We start from the raw sequence: 18,718 nt of genomic DNA, 5'->3' as shown, positions 1-18,718 counted from the left end.
CAACTATATTATATCGCTTAGTAAAATGAAAACACTGAGACTGTTTATTGATCTGCTTTTAAAAAAATAAAAATCTTATAGCCCCAAAAGAAGTAAACAGAGAAGTTAGACTTTGGATTTTACTCAGAATAGTGGATTACCATACCCAACAAATGTAGCTTTGACAAGGTACTCTTGGTAAAGATTTAAAATATCACTTCTTGCCACTTCAGTTGCCTTGAACCCACTGGTTGCAGACTTCATAGAACATATTTGGTGGCTAGAAACTGAAAAATCAGGTATTTATTGCAAGTGCAATACAAAGTTAGATGCCTAACTGATGGCATACAACTCTAAAAACTATGGCCTGGGCCCCAGAAAAAAAGCAACACACTAAAGATTTCCTTTCAGTGCATAGATTTCATGTGAATGTGGCAGCACAACTGAGTATTGACTCAACCAGGATGTTTACAGAACAGACTAAACACTTTTTTTGAATTGTTACATTCAGGAAATAAAGAGACACAATAGAACTGAAACCAGACAGAAACCAGTGCCTCGCCAAGAGGCACAAATCAGTGAGATACATATTGGCGTGTTCTGATGTTCAGCATCAAGGGAAAGAATGAAGTGATCCCAGCACGAGGCTGTGTGCAGTGAAGTTGTGGGCTCTGCCCAGGCTCTGGGCTGCCCCTTCCCTTCCCCTAGAAAGTGAAGGTGACAAATACACCGTGCACTTCTGTTAGTCCAGATGCAAGCGATTTCTTGCCATCTCAGAGCTACCACTGTAGGTGTTGGAAGTCTACCTTTGGACAGGTTTGTTATAACCTGTTTGGAAATGTCTGTCCAGAGCTGTTGCCACCAGTGCCACTCTGACGTGGTGATGTGGGGTTAGATGCCTTCATTATTGGAGTTCCTGAACCACCTCAGCCCTGCCGAGTCTACAGCCGGTATATAAATTTAGCCCATTGCTCAGAGACATGATTTTCCTCAAAAAGAACGCGAGGTGTAGATGGAGATTAAGGAAGCACAAAGCTAAAAAGAAAAAAGGATTAACTGCACATCGATCAAACAGAAGGGCATGTGCTTACACAAAGAGCTGAAGCCTGGCACTATTGACAGAAGACTGAAGATTGTTGCATATTGTTTTGTTTCAAGCTCTTGCGCGTGCTAGAAGCCGTATGCAAACTTTCCTACATGGAAGAGCTGATGATTTGTCACTGCAGTTGAATGACAATACCTCTTCCTACATGGTATCTTTTGAGTATGATTTATATTTCAGGTGGACTTCCCAGGCAGAGACCACCCTTGCGGTCAGTGGAAAGAGATGCATTAGTTTGAAACTCATCAAATTAGGACTGAAGGTGGGGAGGAAAAGAAGCACTCAGACTCTGAAAAATCTCTTGGGAAGGGGTGGAAAAGGGCTCAAAGAGGTAAGATGAGAAACAGGAAAGACATAGTCAGAACGGACAGACAGAGGTAGGAGTGATCATGACATGACTCAGTTGCTCCAAAATCCAGAAAGAATTAGGGAATGTGGAAGGAGTTCAAGCAACACTCAACAAAACGTTGAGTCCCATGTAATTGAAGGAGTAAAGAGGAGAAGGTGGCAGAGAAAATAAAATAAGAAACAGCTCTGTGACTTTCTGCAAAGCCCTGCAGTCTGATACTGTAGACAACTGGCCTTTGAAGGAGAGTTTCAGACAAACAATGGCGATAATCTCAATAAGCAGCCAGGATACCCATATGGAAAACTTGTTTTGAAAGAGGGGGACGAATACTGAGCAAACAAGTGTTTGCAGCAGTCAAGGTGCAAGACAAAGGACTAAAGCAAGGCGTGGTGTTTTAACTGTTGACGCACTGAAGGCAGGTTTTTGCTGCAGAGGAGAAGGAAGCTGCAGTAGCTGTCAGCAGCCCAGATGCCTAAGGAGGGGAGTGACCCCGAGGTTACGAGTCTGAGCGACAGGGAGGATGTGGCGTTATCAAAATCAGAAGTGAAGAGAGATTTGGAAGAAAAAATGAGTTCTGTTTTGGCCAGATTAGGAATGATCTGAAGGCAAAACAACCAGGATTATGTGTCAGGGAGGCAGTCAGATATGCAAGACTAGACAGAACAGAGCAGAGGGTTTAAGAGTTATTGGCAGAGAGATGATAGCCAAATCCGCGTAACTGGATGTTGTCATCCAGGGACATGGGTACAGAAATCTTCAGACAAATCAAGGAGTGACTAAATCCCTTCTTTGTCACCTCACAGAGGTTCCTACCTAGTTCCAAAAGAAATTATTTAAAATAGCGCTGCAAAAACATGCATAAAAAAACCTGTCTCTCCATAAAATCTAAAGATCATACTGTTTCTAAAATTAGGGCAACCACTAAATGAAAGTTAACCCGAACAATAACTTTAGCTAAACTTCAGGTCACATGCATTTAATATAATGAGATGAAGAATATGAAAAGGCCATTCATAATGGAATTCATCGAGTTAGGAATGCCATGCTTAGCTGCCTTATAACATATAATTAATGATCCTATAAAAATCCAGCAGTACGAACTCTCCCGGCTGCCCGTAGAACTGTTCTTTATGCTGGGTAGGGCAAGCAAGCATCTGCTTCCACAAATACTGCCCTTTGAGAAGCTGAAAAGCTTTTTTTTTTTTCTCTCTGCTCCATCAGGGACCACGCTGCCATTTCCACGACACGCTGAGCTTTGAACCGTTACCCAAATCAGACTATAGCATTTGGCAACCCAGTACACATCTGTCATGATAGACTGGTTACTGGTGAAATGTTTGAGAAAAAGTCATTAACTCTTTTCCATTCCTTCTAATACCCCACCTTCCTCTAGATTATTTATAATCCCCACTAAACCCACCCTCTGTTTATAGCCTTTTAACACAACAGAGAAATATATACTGTCTGGAGATCTCTCTTGCTTTATACCACTCCCCACCATTTGGTACAACAAAAAGACGTTCTCTCTCCATCAAAAGGCCTGATCCCTCCTGATGCCTTGATGCTCAGATTCAAGGTTAAAGGATTAAGGCCTGAAGCATTGAGTACCAGAGGAAAGGAAGCCAAATATCAAAAGAAACACAAAAATCAATCCGCCTCACCGCAGGAGCAGTGTGAAGAACAAATCAGCTGGGCTGAATCTAAAATTTTCTCTGCGTGGCTCTCAAAAATTAGCACTGTTATAAACGTAATGGGTAGTTCTGCAAAGCCTCAGCACCCATGCAAAGCCACAGAGTTCAGCTCAACACACCAGTGTGGTCTGCAAAGTTTTATGTCAGAATAATTCAGTGGCAAATACACAAAGTCCACTTCAGAGAAAGTGAGAGCTGGAGAGGGAGCAAGAGCGTGCGTGCCGTTATCTTTATATGTAGTCTGTATATCTGCAAGTGGCAGAATCTAATATTTACTAGAGTTTGCCTTTTGCTTCAATTCTCTGTGTGCTGAAGCGCAGCCAAGGTCACAGGAGGGGTGGGGGGGAGTGGGTTTAGCTTAGTGCAGCTGTAATCATGGCCAGAACAGCAGGGTACAGAGGATTTCTTGCTTAACTTTGTAATACCAATAGCTTTTGTTCTTAGTCCTGCCCCATCAGTTCTGATATAAGCTTTTAAACGGCATGAAAGTTGTGCGGGTGGGTTTAAAAATCTTCTAATTTAAAACTACCTTCCAGAACATTTTGTTTTGTAAGATTTTTTTCTTAACTTTTCCAACTGACATATTTCTGGGACATATGAATATCTAGATTAAACATAATTTTCTCTTCGTCCAAGATTACATATAAAAATAAAAAGTAACAAAATGATATGTCTGAAAAAGTAATCAAGTCCAATTTATAAAAATAGAAATCAGGTTTTCAAAATTCAATTCAGGCAGTAAACTAACAGTGTCTAGATTTTTCCTGTAAAGGAGGCATCTGCAAATGACTTGCAAAAATGTCTCTCACTGTCTGCAAGTGTTGGCAAGGAACAAACTTCTTCAGGAGATACATGAATTTTAAATATTTCAACCCAAAGGAAAAAAAAAAAAAAATCTCAGCATTTTCAATTCTGATACGTAATATTACAGAACCATACCCATGCAGAAGACTGGCAGGAAATGCAAGTTTTGTGAAAAAACCTAAGTACTCTAGTTTTAGCAAGCCTGTTTGCACTGCTTGCCATCCTATGCTTAGCAGTGTTTCTTTTTGAAGGCCTCACCTACAGGCTGGTTCCATTTGCCTAAGGAAACTAGTTACGGTATCTCCTACTTAGGTCTTATACCTCAAGCCTATCAGTAGACTCAAGGTTACTTTGGACTGTAATGGAAATGATGTAATACTGCTGTGTGCAGCATACGTGATCGTGAGAACAGAATCAGCATAATTCAGGTAAATTTAAGACAGGCAGCTTCAAAACCCTGCCACAGCTGAAAGTAAACCCGAAAATTAGATTAGTGAAGCAACCAGGTCAGCGGAAATGAACTCCTTGCTCCCCGATCCGATAAGAATCACTGCCTATCTTAAAAAAATAAAAGTATGCATAGATATATGTAAAAAAATCGCCATCCCCTCTGCTCCCTTTCAACAATAAGCTTTACCAAAGCCTTCACGCTTTTGTAAGAAAGCTCAAGAAAAGCTACTATCTTCGGGGTCTTCATGGGGCACTCATGAAGCAAAAATACCTATCTAACCCCAACTATACTTTCCCATTACATCAGGACAGACCCCAGGCAGACATTGTTGAAGGGATGATGTGCCTATGGATATGCAGAAAACACCATGAGAGAAAGAAAAACTCGTATTGGCACCTAATTCAGCATTTGCACTATTGGCAGATCTGCAAGCATTTTTTTTTTACCCTGCCAAACAAGTGTTCGCTCCACAAATATCCTATCTAAAAATGATACAAACTTCAATGTAAAATTATTTGGAACGAGAAAGTAACTTGGGCGTTAAAAGGAGCACTAACAAGTGGGTAAGCGGCTTCCAGATACACAGATTTTATGGGCCATTTGCAAGCACAGTTGATTTCAGCCCAATTTAATGTGCCAGTCTGCCAAAACAGCAAAGAGATGAAAAAAAATCCCAACAAACTGTATTCAATACGTTCGTAAAAGTTGGCCTGGTGGTGTATAGATGCACCTCAAGAGACCAAGGACAACTCATAGATGAGATGAAGCCTGGGAGATCTTGGACAATGAGCCACTTATGGAAGTGGTGATGGTTTCTCCTCCAGAGGGTCAGGACAAGAGTAACAGGAGGTGACTCAAGCCAGCGTGAAGAAGAACTGACAAAAAAACTCCAAATAGGAAATAAAATGGGTGCTACCATTGCTACCCTTTTTTAAATACAGGTTCCCTTCAAAAAAGGGAGTAATTAGGCCAGCACAAGTCAGGTCAGAGGTGACAGAGCCGTGTGATGGCATGTGATTTTTATTTTATTTTTAAATTAGTTGGAAGGGGGGATTGTCTGAACAAACCTGGATGTGCCTGGGACAGCAGGGGGAGCTGCGAGTCTGCGTTCCTCTGCACGTCTATTTAATTGCGCTGAATATTTGGACAAAAACACAGAGTGTGCTTGCACATCACCATAGAAAGATGTCTGCATGTCTAACAAGCTTCAAAAAAAAAAAAAAATCAAGTTCATAACAAAGCATTAAACAAGGAGCAAGAGATAATTGTCACCTTCTCTCACAAGATAATAAAAATAGTTACACCATAAACATAAAAATCTTTTAAAAGACCCCTGACAGCATTCCCTCCTGGATCTATCACCATAGCAATGAGCATTCAAATAGGGGGAAAGTACCGCTGAATTCTGTGTTTGGTATTTTCAACTAACTAAAAATACAAACTGGAAAAAATACACACGGGTGATATAGAACGAAGCACACAAACATAAAAAGCCTTCAACGAAATTAAAGGTGGCAAATTCCACCTGCAAATCTTTAATGCTCCAGGAAAGAAATCCTTTAACCAGGTAGCATACATTGAGGGAGTGCTGCAGATAACTGTAAACCCATCTGATAGCTGCTGTATCCAACAATTTCTATTTATAACATTTTGCACAGGTCAATGTAGAGGCGCAGTGGCAGTATTGTGTGAAATTTGAGGAAAAGAGGTGTGTTAGAGAGAAAGCAGTAGAATAGGAGACCTAAGAATCAGAAAAGCAAGGTACTTTGTAAGGTAAGATTTCGGCACACGGCAGAGCTCTGGAGGGGGGTGCTCGCGAAGTAGCAAACCGCATCTTCTCTAGTCGGTGCTGTTAAATAGGTCTTTTTTTTTTCCATGACATTCAGATCCAAAGCCAAGATTAAATAAAGGAGAGAAGAGTGGATTGTTTTAAAATTCCTCTCCCCGCTGCAGACGTCAGGAGCACACACAAAAGCAGGTGCCGGGTGTATTGATCCTACTGAATACGCATGGAGTGGGTACTTGAGCATGTACCGAGCATCTGCGTCTGGGAGATGGAAGGCGCTTTGTAAAAGGCTGTTTTATGCTAAACAAATGCATCAGGTTATGTTTTTATTTTGAATATTTTAAAGCATCTCGCGCGCTGGGGCAGGCTTGAAAAAGAATTATACAGACAACTTGCCATTAATTGTACAAGTTACTCTCTCCATAGCTGAAAATTGGCTGTGGGCTCACTTCAGAGCACTCCAAGCTACTGAAAACCATCCTCAGTCAAACCTCCTCTGACTGCTGCACCTTAGAGAACTGGAGATGCTGCATCTCAAGACTCTTCAGCTCCCACACGCCGACCCAGCTGCAAGCAGGCAGAGGGACAGAGGCATTTCTTCCCAACAGCTCCTCAACACACCCAGTAGGGAAGTGACAGATTCAACACTGCCATTTCATACCAGGATCATTCAAAAAGGCTGCAGTGGACACGGCTTACAGACTTCAATAATGAAAAAACAACATACTGGCACATTTAGAAGAGAAAACAAGAGGCATCCATTAGCAAATCTGGCTGTAGTTTCTAGTAGTCCCCAAGATGAACGTTTTCCTTCTTGTAGACCCACTATGACCAAAATCTGTACTAGAATCAAACTTTGTACTGTGTTTGCTCATGGAATCTTTTTTTTTTTTTTTTCCTTTTTCAAGGAGGGAAAAAATTAATCCCAACAGGAGATGACAAGATGCCTTTTAAAGTACATATCTCATTTCTGACTACAATTACCTTTCAATAGCCTGGCACAGCTGCACGCTCCTATTTGCTTTTTGTTTTTCATTAAGGGCTCCTCTATTATTTGTACCCATCCTATAGCATTTATGCCTGGCAGTGATGCATATTCCCTTGCCTACGATTCTTCCCACAGATAGTAGAGAATAAATTGCAATTAGATTTTCGTAATTGTAGATAATTAACTCAAAATGAGCTGTTAATTATAAAAAAACCTATGTATTTCAGTTCTTGATTATATTATTTATTTTACTTCTAAACTCCAATATCTCACTTCAGCAAGTTCAGTATTTTAAAGGACTTTCACCATTTCCTTTACAATACCAGAATACTTTTACGTTAAGTTTTGCTTATTTGCAGACTGAAATCAAGTTTCATGCTGTGAGATTTGCTAGAGGAGCTCTCGTGTATGAACTGGAAGTCAGAGAGGACTGGTTTTCCATTAGGGTTCTGATAGCATTTGTTTTAACTAGAACAGATCAATTAAAAAACAAGTAACAACAACAACAAAAAAAATCCCAAACAAAACAAAAAAAACCCAACCAAAATAATGGAGATTGTTAAAAAAAAAGGATATATTCCTACCAGTTCTTTCTCCTTCCTAAGCTCTAGCCACACACTTGCACGCTCTCTCTCGATACCGAAGAAAACAACACTTACATATTCCAATGCATAAATGAGACAAATGGACTTGTCTTCCGTAGCCTCTTTCAGCCTTACATTAGAGTAAATTATTTAGGGAGCATTCATCTGTTAACCTTTACAAAACTGAAGATGGCATATAGGAAGAAAAACTTCCAAGTGTTTTGCTGCCAAACTTCGGAACCAGCTGGCATGGCAACTTGAGACTGCACGAACACATACTAACTTTGAAAAATTACAGTAAATTAAACTAAGGGAATGAAGAGAGGGTGGGGAACCCTTTGAAATCTGGAACTCTCATTTTGTTAACAGCACAGGTTTTCCTTATTTTCCTGCTAGGCTATGTAGATTTTTTGCAGGTTTTTGGTAAGCTGTTGCCAAGAAGCCCTTGCAAATGTTCTAGGTTACATTTTTCCTCCAGGGAGCTTAATGCTACTGCGTCTTAAGCATATCATGACTCTCTATCTCTTTTGTTACAGTGATCACACTTTGATCACTTCAGTCTGTGCGAAAACCAAACAAAAAACCATCGGAATACAATGAGGGTATGCCAGTAACTCACAGTAGCCAAACACCTGGTTAAGCAGTGAAGTATTCCAAGGAAACTAACAACTCCTGCTCTTCTGGAGAAAGAAGTCTTATCCCCTTTCAGTGAAGAGGCATCTCAATAAAATAAGTAAAATAAAATAAGTATCCCTTAATGTAAAAAAAAAAAAAAAAAAAGAAAAAGAAAGTATTGGACCCTTAGTTTATAAATAACTCAACAGTTCTTCCAGTATTCTCATAGTGGAGAGAAAAGATTATTTTAAAGTCTTCTCTTGTCACTAAAAAAGGGCCCATGCAAAAGACAGCTGCTCATCTTGCCCACCAGACAGGGAATACTTTGGTCAAAAGAACATCTATAGTTACAACATAAAACAAGAAGCTGCTGTTTTTTGAGAAAGAGAGAGAAACCCTGTCAAATCCACAGTTTTTATATGTTGCTTTTCTAATAAGCCTGAATCTTCTTCCAGTGGTGACAGGAAACGCGACAGGGTAGGGCAGAAAGAAAACACAGTAAGGTATTGATTAGTTTTAAATGGCACACAAGATCGAGATAAAGAGCTAAATATTGGCATCACTCTACTTCCAGCTATTTCAGTGGTAGTTTGCTCTGATCGCACTGAAGCAGAGGTGCAACACAGTATTGTTTAAAAAAAAGTAACTGTCACCAATTGTAAAAGATCATTTTTATCTGGGAGTTAAGGGATAATGTATTTTCTACCATCACGTACAAATCAAGACAAAAGAGATGTTCTGATCCTACCTGGAAAAAAATAACAAGCAGTACCTAGAACAAAGAAGAAAAGCTAAGATTTTGTGAAAACTCCATTTTGCTCTGGTCTAGGTTAGTGTCCTTAAGAGATGACACAGAAAACCTGAGACATCTACAGGAAGTCAGCTCCTAAACCGTGAGTAATAGCAGGTCAGCGTAACTATTGAGTTGACTCAAAATGCGACAGCCAATGAATTTTGCCTTTCTGGGAGAAAAAAAGCTCTTAATCTGAAACAAACACACAAATACACTTGGCAGCCAACAGCACACTGTCAAGAAGATATAGAGACACTGTGAAGTACTTAGAAATGAAGAGAGAAATTACCTCGGCCCCATGCTGTTGCTGTTCATCATCAGAGCAAGTTCTCCACGTGCTTCATCAATGGGCACATCTTCTGAAACAGGTACGTGGCCTCTAAACCTGAAAAAGCGGAAGGAAAGGTGAGGTGTGTGTCTACAAATAGGGCACCTAATCACGATAAACGCAGAAGTTTCATCACTGTTTTCACACTTTCAAAAATGCTTTTGTATTGGAAGACTGACTTCTGTTCAGTGCCTTTGCGTCTAAGGGTTTCCAGTGGGAAAAAGATGAGAAAATAATTCAGTTACTGATTTGCAAGGACCTGCTCCCTGTAGACAATGATGACGGTATCCAAAACCAAACATCCCTGTTGGGCTCAGGTTGCAGCTCCAGCTGCAGTGGAGTTCAAAGGCATCGTGTGTAAACTGTATAAAATGTAGAATTCATTTGAGACAGTGGTGTCTCCTGAAACTATGGGCCCACCCATGATGCTCCATTTTTACTATAATATCCCACCTTCTTCTTTCTCTCCAATGAAGATAGAAAAGTCAACAACAGAGGTACTTCTCCCTTTTCATTTGAATAAAATTCCCATTTCCAGGATTTACCCATATTTGTCTCTCTGGCTTGGCTGGCATCAGGAGTCACTGAATTGTCCCCTTCCCTGTGCACACACCATTATTGACAGCAAAGCAATTATTTCACATACAGAGAAACTGCAAACTGAAAGAAAGTACTATGCTCACTTGAGGCTAAATAGGGAAATGTGGGAAATTAAAATGCAGTTATGATGCAGTGTGGCCAAAAAGAGGATCAATTCATACTTTAGCTAAAAGAGCTGAAGAGTTGATAGCCAGTAATTACAAATGGTCAGACCTTTTACTTGTCATTCAATGACAATACTTTCAGCAGCTCAGAATGGACCTTAACCAGCAGTCCATTCATGCAATAAGGACAGACAAAAATAAACACTATCTGGAAATGGATTTTTGTTGTATTGTTTTTTTTTTTTAAACTGTCATGATGTTAAGAGATGAACTAGGTTAGAGCCTCCTGACAATAAAGCAAAGGGTATTTGAGCTTAGCTAAACAAATTTTTATTGTTTGTAGTAGATAAAATTACCCTGTTACCAAGTGCAAAAGTGAATTATATACCCAGAACTGAAACGGGACTGTGATGCCCAAGAGATTTACCTGTAAATTTCAAACATTTAATTCTAAAGAGACTGATTTTTTTTTTTCTTAAGAGCAAGCACACTGTAATCTAGTTGCTTTTCTTAGAGAGAATATGCCAAATATGCTTTCACCTGCACCTCTGAAAAGAGATCATGAAAATACTGAGTCCTAAGATTAATCATATATGATTTTCTTTCACAGAATTCTTTTCAGTAACTAGAGCCCTGTAAACCATGAAGGGTTTTTTAGGAGGAAAAAAAAAAATAGTAGGCATAATGGCATTAACAAACACATCATTATAAATATATTTAAGGTCAATTTTTTTTCTGGGCTTATGATGGCTCAAATGCTGAAAAATATCCAGTAGAAACAAAAACATGAAAAAACTCAGTCTGGATGTCCTTCATATTCTACTTGTTTTTCATCAGAGGAAAGATGCATGCATAGAATTAAGGTATTTGATGATTAAGAATCCATCTGTTCCTACTTAATTCTCACCTGAAGTCATAATCCTTTGTTTGTGACCTCAGTCATTTTCAACACACACAATTGTGATTGCCTTTAAGGCAGGCATTTTTAAAGCCATATAAACACATTATTTTCAATGTAAACCACAATCCAAGACAACAAACAAAAGACCACCTAAATTACAGTCTTCTCTTCCTGAGTTTGAAAAGTAACCAGGAGGCTGGGATTAAGAAGAGAAAGTGATATATTCCTCCTTGGTGGTTTTAATACGCGAGCGTAGGAAGTGGGTCATGTAATGCAGACTCTCACGGGATACTGTCAGCAGTTGCCATATTAAAAAAGTATCCAAATAAGCATCCTTGTGAAACCCTCCTATTGCTGCTTCTAAAAGACTGCTACATTTTTCCCCATTGCTTTCCTTTAATAATGCTGAAATGCTAGTACGCAGCTGAGTTACGCTGGCTAATTCACCTGGCTTTAACCAGCTCCCTTTCACTGTTCCTCTCCACTCTACTAACGTGATACCAATAAACCAGTTTCTCCCTCTTTCCCAGAAACACTATTTACATTATCAGGAAGGCATTACCTCACAGGTAGCTCACAGGCCCTTTCAAGCCACATCCTGTATTTCTATGGATATTGCCTTTCCCTTCTTCTAGTTTTAGGTACATATTGCACCTCGGTCTTGGCATTCTCCCTTCTGAAAACATTACTAGGAAGAAAATGTCCTTGATATACAAAGCTCCCTTCTTTTCCTCGGTCTTGGCATTCTCCCTTCTGAAAACATCACTGGGAAGAAAACGTCCTTGATATACAAAGCTCCTTTCTTTTCCATATATATATATATATATATATATGGAAAAAATAAAAGATCTGTTCCATAAATATATAAAACGTTCTCCATCTTTTCTGTAAAACAGACATATATGGAAAAAATAAAAGATCTGTTCCATATATATGAAATGTTCTCCATCTTTTCTGTAAAACACACTTCTTCCTAGGTATTCCTGAATACCTAGAAGAGTGCAATACTTCAAAACTGACCTCTCCAAGGAAATAAGGGAGAATGCTGCACCCACTTTGTCCATGCCCACGCTGTTCTCTTGCCAAATGCCTGTATTCCTTCAAGTGCCTGCACTAAGATCAACTGCTCCTCTTTCCTTATCTACTCTTGTAGCACAGCTTTTCTTGTGCCTTTCCTTCTACCACATACTGTTTTCCTCTGCTGCTTTCCACAGCTGTCATGCTGTTTCCCAACAGGATATGCTAATATACTAAAAAGTCTTCTCTCCTCTAAATCACTGTTAGAGAGAATTTGTGCCACAGGTCTTGCCTATCTTATTTTATCAGTTCCATTCTCCCACTTTAATTAACTACTGCCCATGTGTTCATTTTTTTTAAATTATAAATCTCAAAGTCACCTGTTATAATCCATGCGGGACTGGTGTAGTTGCTGTTGTTTTAGGAGCAGTTTTGTTTCCTGCTTAGCCAATAGATGTTGGAGTCGCTCCTTTTCAATTTCCAGCTCCATTTTCTGCAGAAGCAGCTTCTGCCTTCGCTCTTCGTACAACCTTTTCGTCTCTTCTGTTTCTTTGGGCCCCGAGTCCACGTTGTCATTCAGACCAGAAACTCGAGAGTGCCTCGAATAATCGCAGGTTTTGTGAACTGGCCCAGAGTGTCTTCTAAGTACCTGGTTGACGCTCCCTGAGCTCCCTCCGTGCCTGCAGGCACAACTCTGACTCCCTGGCTGAGGGCACGAGCTCCGAAATTCATTTCCTTTCCAGTCTATCTCCTGAGCTGGTTTTACACAGTGAGGGCTCCTCTGCTTGACAGGGGAAGTCACGTTGTTACACTTTCTGTGCAAGGCATTTTCTACAGGACATTCCTTCGGACACTTCTGATGGTTGAAAGGGACTTCAGTCCCGTAACCATGATTATTCCTGCATGGTTGAGACAACGCCACCCGGGCTGGGCTTCCACCCTTCGATGCTCTACTGTTCTGATAAAAAGTTTGAGGTGCCCCAATACCCAAGTAGGAACCATCCAGTTCCAAAGATGCTTGTTGGCATGAGCTCTTCTTACTGCATACCTGCAACAAGAGAAACAATTTCCCGTGAATGGCCAGAATTTATCTTTGCTTATTCATTTCACTTGGTGAATGTGTTTTCTCAGAAATAGACTTGCTGCATCATGCTGATGGACATACAGCCAAACTCGAGAAAATGTTTATCAGAAGACAGACCCAAATCTGCTTTCAAATCTACATTTCATTCCATCTACACAAGTATAATAAATGTAAAACTACTGCCTGCAGGATCCTCAGCATAAAATAAGTCACTTCAGAGTATCAAGTAGTTGTGAGCATCTAGGGTTACATAAAATCAACTTGAAGAGTGGCAAAAAACATTAAATGTTAATGTTTGAAAATGTTTAATTTTGAATACTGAGCCAAAATATCCATTCAGCCACTATAAATACTCTTTGATTGGCCATTACACAGCAGGAGATTTGATGTAAAACATTTCACCTTGCACTGAATGGGATATTACTTACCGCTGGAAATTTGATGAGAGTTTTTGAAATATCTTTACAGAAACACAGATAAAAACCAACTACTTTCTGTAAAAAATGGTTGTACATCAAAAGCTGTCATTTAAATACAAAACATGTTTAAATTCAGCTATAAACCTAAGTGATTTTTCAATTAAGCCGGGCAAGTGATTATGCTCTGTTAAAACTCTGAAGAAAGCAAGCAACTATAATTCACATTTGTCAAGCCAGTGCAAGCAAATTCTAGTGGTTTTGTTAGACTGGTGGATATTATGCAACAGACATCAAAATCCTACTTACATCCTGGAGAATCTCTGCACTATGGTTCATCTAAGCAGTTAAGCATTTGAGACTTTATGTACATCAGAACAGCAGTGAATCAGGCACTCACATTTCTTTTGCTAGAGCTGTGCATTAATTTCAATAACATACTGAATTTAAACTCCTCCAGCCTTTGGGACCTTTCACAAAGATCTAATTTTTTTAATTACAGAAGCCAGGTTTTTTAAAAGATAACAAAACCACTGCAGTGAAAGTGGCTTAGCAGGGAAATTTGGTATCCACTGATGGAAAGAAAAGTATTATTTGCACTCTGGCAGTGCTTGCAATAAATAGGTATTGTCCGCATAGAGTGGAAGACAGTCAGCAAGCCCCAAAACATGAGTACTTAGGAATGCAAGCAAGCGTCCAGCGATGATTAGAAGAGAGCTGTAATCCAAATCTATGCAGTGTTTATATGTATAATTTAAATTCTTTTTTATAAATAAACAAAATACCAAACACACTCTGCTGCCCTTCAAGACAACCAATTACAAGTTTCTTGTAGACTTCACAGAATGTAAATTAATGTGGATTAGCACCTGAATGCTGATATTTTATTATTTCCAGTTTTGTGGATACAAATATATCCTCTCTGCCATGTGATTGAAAGCCAAGGATGTCATATTTTGCCCCAAAGGGCCCAATGAGTTGGAGGCATTTGCATTAATGTCAGTGCTAAATGTCTGAGGAAAGTCTGGTGCTTGGACTGGGTGAAAAGTGCAGGACATTAAAATATTTTAAAGTCACAGGGGCTGGCAGGGCAACTGAGCAGAAATGCAACATGCTGCCAAAAAGATGGAGTTTTGTTATTTATTATTTGTAGCATGCCATCCCTGTCTGCAATATTTTCTAGCCAAATAAAGGCTACAAAGCCCTTTTAATCTAAATTATACAACAGATAAAGGGATGACCACCAGCAGGAAGAAATATGACAGAAAAGGGAAAATAGGAGAATCCTGTGGTTACGCTCTGTCTCTCATTTCCCACCTCACCTGCTTCTGCCGATGAAGCATTTAGGGGACCAATGAAACAGGCTTTCACGGTGGCCAGTTTCCCAGCCCCCTAGGACAGCAGAAGGTGGCAGACCTGAAGGTATTCTTAGAGGATCGTGTCAGAGCTGGCAGCTTAGGGTGGTCTACAGAAAGCATACACCTACCCTTCTGCAGCCCATAAACAGAAGAAACAAAAGGAACAAAAAAAGAAGACTCAAAAGATGAAAAAACTGAGAATTTCCTTATTTTAGCGGTTTGTTTTATTGATTGAAGAGACAAAAGAATGTTAAGAAATCGAAGCACAAGAATGAAGATGGTACAAAATAATCACCAGGAGCAGGTTTAAGAATAAAGGCCCACATTGCAAATTAACTTCATGGCTGAGACTCTATTAAGAGTCCCTGAAGGCCCTAAAAGAGAGGTACCAGTTAGCATTTGTTGACCTTGGCCGCCATTAAATCTGCCCTGATGGTCTCAGAAATGGCATTGACATTTAAAGACTTCATAACAAGGCAGAGAAACTTTAATGTTATTTCACAGTTACAATATGTTTGCAGGGGGAAAAATTCTCATTAATGTCATTGAATGTGAGTGGGGTTTTTTTATTTCTTTAGAAGAAGGAGGTCACGTTAGGCAGAAGACCGAGTTCTAACAATGCCTTTGACGGCTACTCAGTACTTTGCAGGGTCTAACCCCAAAGAAAAATTAATTATTGGGAGTTAGAAGCTAGCGAACAACTTTTTGTGTTTTTCTGTTAATGCTTTAGTTGAAAACTACAATGGGATGGTAGAGACTGTAGGGAAGGTGGACTGACATTTACACTTAGGAGGGATCAGATGAGACCAGAGCATGCCATGACAGGTCTGTAAGACGCAGGCCAAGTAAGGGAAAAAACAAAAACCAAAAAAATTATAAAAAAACAAACAAACAAAGACTCATCTACTACCATGAGTCCAAAGATGCATAAGCATAAGGAATTGGGTAATTTTACAAGATGAGTTTAAGAAAGATATTGCCTACGGGACACATGGAAACCATGCCGGACCATGATGGAACAGCTGTGCTTTCCCCTCCGTGGAGCTCTTCCACGCTTGCTGTTCGGTATTTAAAGATACAACTTCCTTTAACTGAGGCTTAAACAAACAAACAAACTCAGACTGCTCCTTGCAACATATGGAGTTAAGAAGACGATCAGATGTGAAACTCTTGCATGGAAACAAGGAGATACTAAAAAAAAAAAAAAGTTCAAATAATCTTTAGAAGGGTTTAAAGAGGAAGACATGTGGGGAGCTCTACAAAATCTTTACCGCAATCCCAGTAATTTTTGCTCAGGGATTCAGAGCAGAGCTTAAACAAACATCCAGTCCTTAAAACTTCCTACAAACAGACAAACAGCGCACCAGTTTTATGCACGCAGCATTATCATCTCTGCAAATTCTTCCTAACTGCAACTTGCGTGCTCTGCAGTGCTAATTCACAGCACTGGGAGAGGAGACGCGTTTATACGATGACTACAGCAACCAGGGCTTCGCACCACACAGGATGAGCCAGTAACTGATCAGATCTTACAACCTCAACGCAGGCCAGGACCTGACAGATTTCACTGGTACAAAACAGTTAAGAAATAGCCCAAAATCATCATGCAAGGTCCTGCACGCAGACCAAAACAGTTAAGAAATAGCCCAAAATCATCTTGCAAGGTCCTGCATGCTGGTTGGGGCAATCCCAGGGACAAACACAGGCTGGGTGGAAAATGGCAGCCCTGAGGAGAAGGACCAAGGGGCAATCCCAGGCATAAATACAGGCTGGGTGGAAAATGGATGGGGAGCAGCCCTGAGGAGAAGGACTAGGGGCTGTTGATGGGTGAGAAGCTCAACATGAGAAAGCCAACTGCATCCTGGGCTGCATCAAAAGAAACGTGGCTAGCAAGTTGTGGGAGGTGATTCTGCCCCTCTACTCTGCTCTGGTGAGACCCCATCTGGACTACCGTGTGCAGCTCTGGGGCCCTCAGCACAGGAAGGACATGGACCTGTTGAAGTGAGTCCAGAGGAGGCCCATGAAGATCATCAAGAGGCTGGAGCACCTCTGCTGTGAAGACAGGCTGAGAGAACTAGGGTTGTTCTGGAGAAGAGAAAGCTCTGGATAGAACTTATTGTGGCCATCCATAACTTAAAGGAGACCTTATAGGAAAGAAGGGGAGGGACTCTTTATCAGGCAGTGTAGCAATAGGACAAGGAGTAATGGTCTTATACTGAAAGAGGAGACTGTAGCAATAGGACAAGGAGTAATGGTTTTATACTGAAAGAGGAGACATTGAGATTAGATTTTAGGAAGAAATTCTTTCCTGTAAGTGTGGTGAGGCACTGGAACAGGTTGTTTAGAGTTGTGGATGCCCCATCCCTGAAGGTGTTCAAGGCAAGTCTGAATGGGGCTTTGAGCAACCTGGTCACCATAGGAGGCATCCCTTCACATGGCAGGACGTTGGAACTTGATGATCTTTAAGGTTCCTTCCAACCCAAACCCTTCTATGATTCTATAATTACCTTGAGAAGTCTTGCACTCTGAGGGCAAAAGCTAGGAATGTATTGTCCTAGCACAATACGGTGCTGTTAATGGTGAACAGCCAAATTCCTATAAATGCTGACAGCATTAGAGTTTAACCCATAGGACCTGGGTTAGTACACTGTTGCTGAAATATTTTTGAATACAGAAAACGAGACAATGAACTAAAATCGTGCATAGTGTATCTTGAGAACATTTCCCTAACCTGGATTTTCAGCCCTGGGGTTTCTTTTAGTGGGGGTAGTAACAGATGGGGGAACATGCAGGTTCAGAACTCGTCCACTGCACTGATCTGAGCGTGAACCCTGGAGGAAGTCAAGAAGAAGGAACAGAAGCAACAACCAGAGGAGAAATACAGACCTTTAAAGATGAAGCAAAAATTTCTAAATGGACAAATGAAAGGCTACGGTACACAGGGCAACCTAAAAGAGCACCAAGGGCACCTATTAGTGACAGAGCTGATGCACTCGCTGAGGTATACATCCTAAACCTGGAACGTCGTCACCAGTGTGCATCCTTGATGTGTGGGTCTCATCTGAATAAAGCTTGCCTTTGGGTTTGCAGGTCTATCGACAGTATAAGCACTTGCTCTTGTCAGTAGAATGAGGAGAATATATTATAAATAAGCTCAGGTAGGATAGCAGGGCAACGGGAATGCCGTTTTAAGAACAATTATTTCAAATGATAGGACTATTTGAAGTGCATTACTAGTGATTAAAGAGCTATTCCTTCCAAGAGACTGTAAGAATTTATCAAGGAGAATGTAAAGAGGTAAAGATTTCAAAGTAAATTAGTAGGATCTACTGAAGTCTATCATTTTTTTTTTCTTTAGATCATGTAATCCTTTATTAAAATCTCTACCATAAGTAACCTAATATCAGTCATTATGAAGTACCCACGTAATAGTTCAGCAACTGCCTCTATCAGTACCTAAGATAAACACAGTAGATAACTGGGAAGATAAGCTGACCATTTTTCAAGCAAAAAATAAAGCACCATTTTCTGTAGAAATTATGTATAGCTATGATTGCCATATTCCACTGAATAAAACAACTGGTGTCAAATCAAAGAAACTATGTGAATGACAGTCACAAACCTGTATTTTTCCTGTAAAAATCTACTGAATTCAATATACTGAGCAGGTGTAGCAAAAAAAAAAAAAAAAAAAAAAAAAAAAAAAAAAAAAAGAAGAACCAGTTTGTGTTTAAGATTCAGAAGAAGATCGAGACCTCGCTCTTCTGG

General features: G+C 40.1%; 1 protein-coding gene across 5 annotated transcripts in view; it reads right to left on the bottom strand.

The window, feature by feature from the left end:
• KIAA1328 (KIAA1328 ortholog) overlaps positions 1 to 18,718 on the bottom strand; it is a 179,758-nt gene that overhangs the window by 48,316 nt on the left and 112,724 nt on the right. For all 5 annotated transcript variants that reach the window (XM_014949408.1, XM_014949406.1, XM_014949410.1 and 2 more), the window contains 2 exons: positions 12,473 to 13,140; positions 9,432 to 9,527 (listed from right to left, as the gene is read on the bottom strand). In XM_014949408.1, coding sequence (XP_014804894.1) covers positions 9,432 to 9,527; positions 12,473 to 13,140 — 764 coding nt within the window. The remainder of the gene's footprint in view (positions 1 to 9,431; positions 9,528 to 12,472; positions 13,141 to 18,718) is intronic.

The sequence above is a fragment of the Calidris pugnax genome, unplaced genomic scaffold (genome assembly GCF_001431845.1).
Source record: "Calidris pugnax isolate Ruff unplaced genomic scaffold, ASM143184v1 scaffold144, whole genome shotgun sequence".
Taxonomy (NCBI): domain Eukaryota; kingdom Metazoa; phylum Chordata; class Aves; order Charadriiformes; family Scolopacidae; genus Calidris; species Calidris pugnax.
Note: the sequence above shows the minus strand (reverse complement) of the source record. Positions and strands in the feature narration are given on the sequence as shown.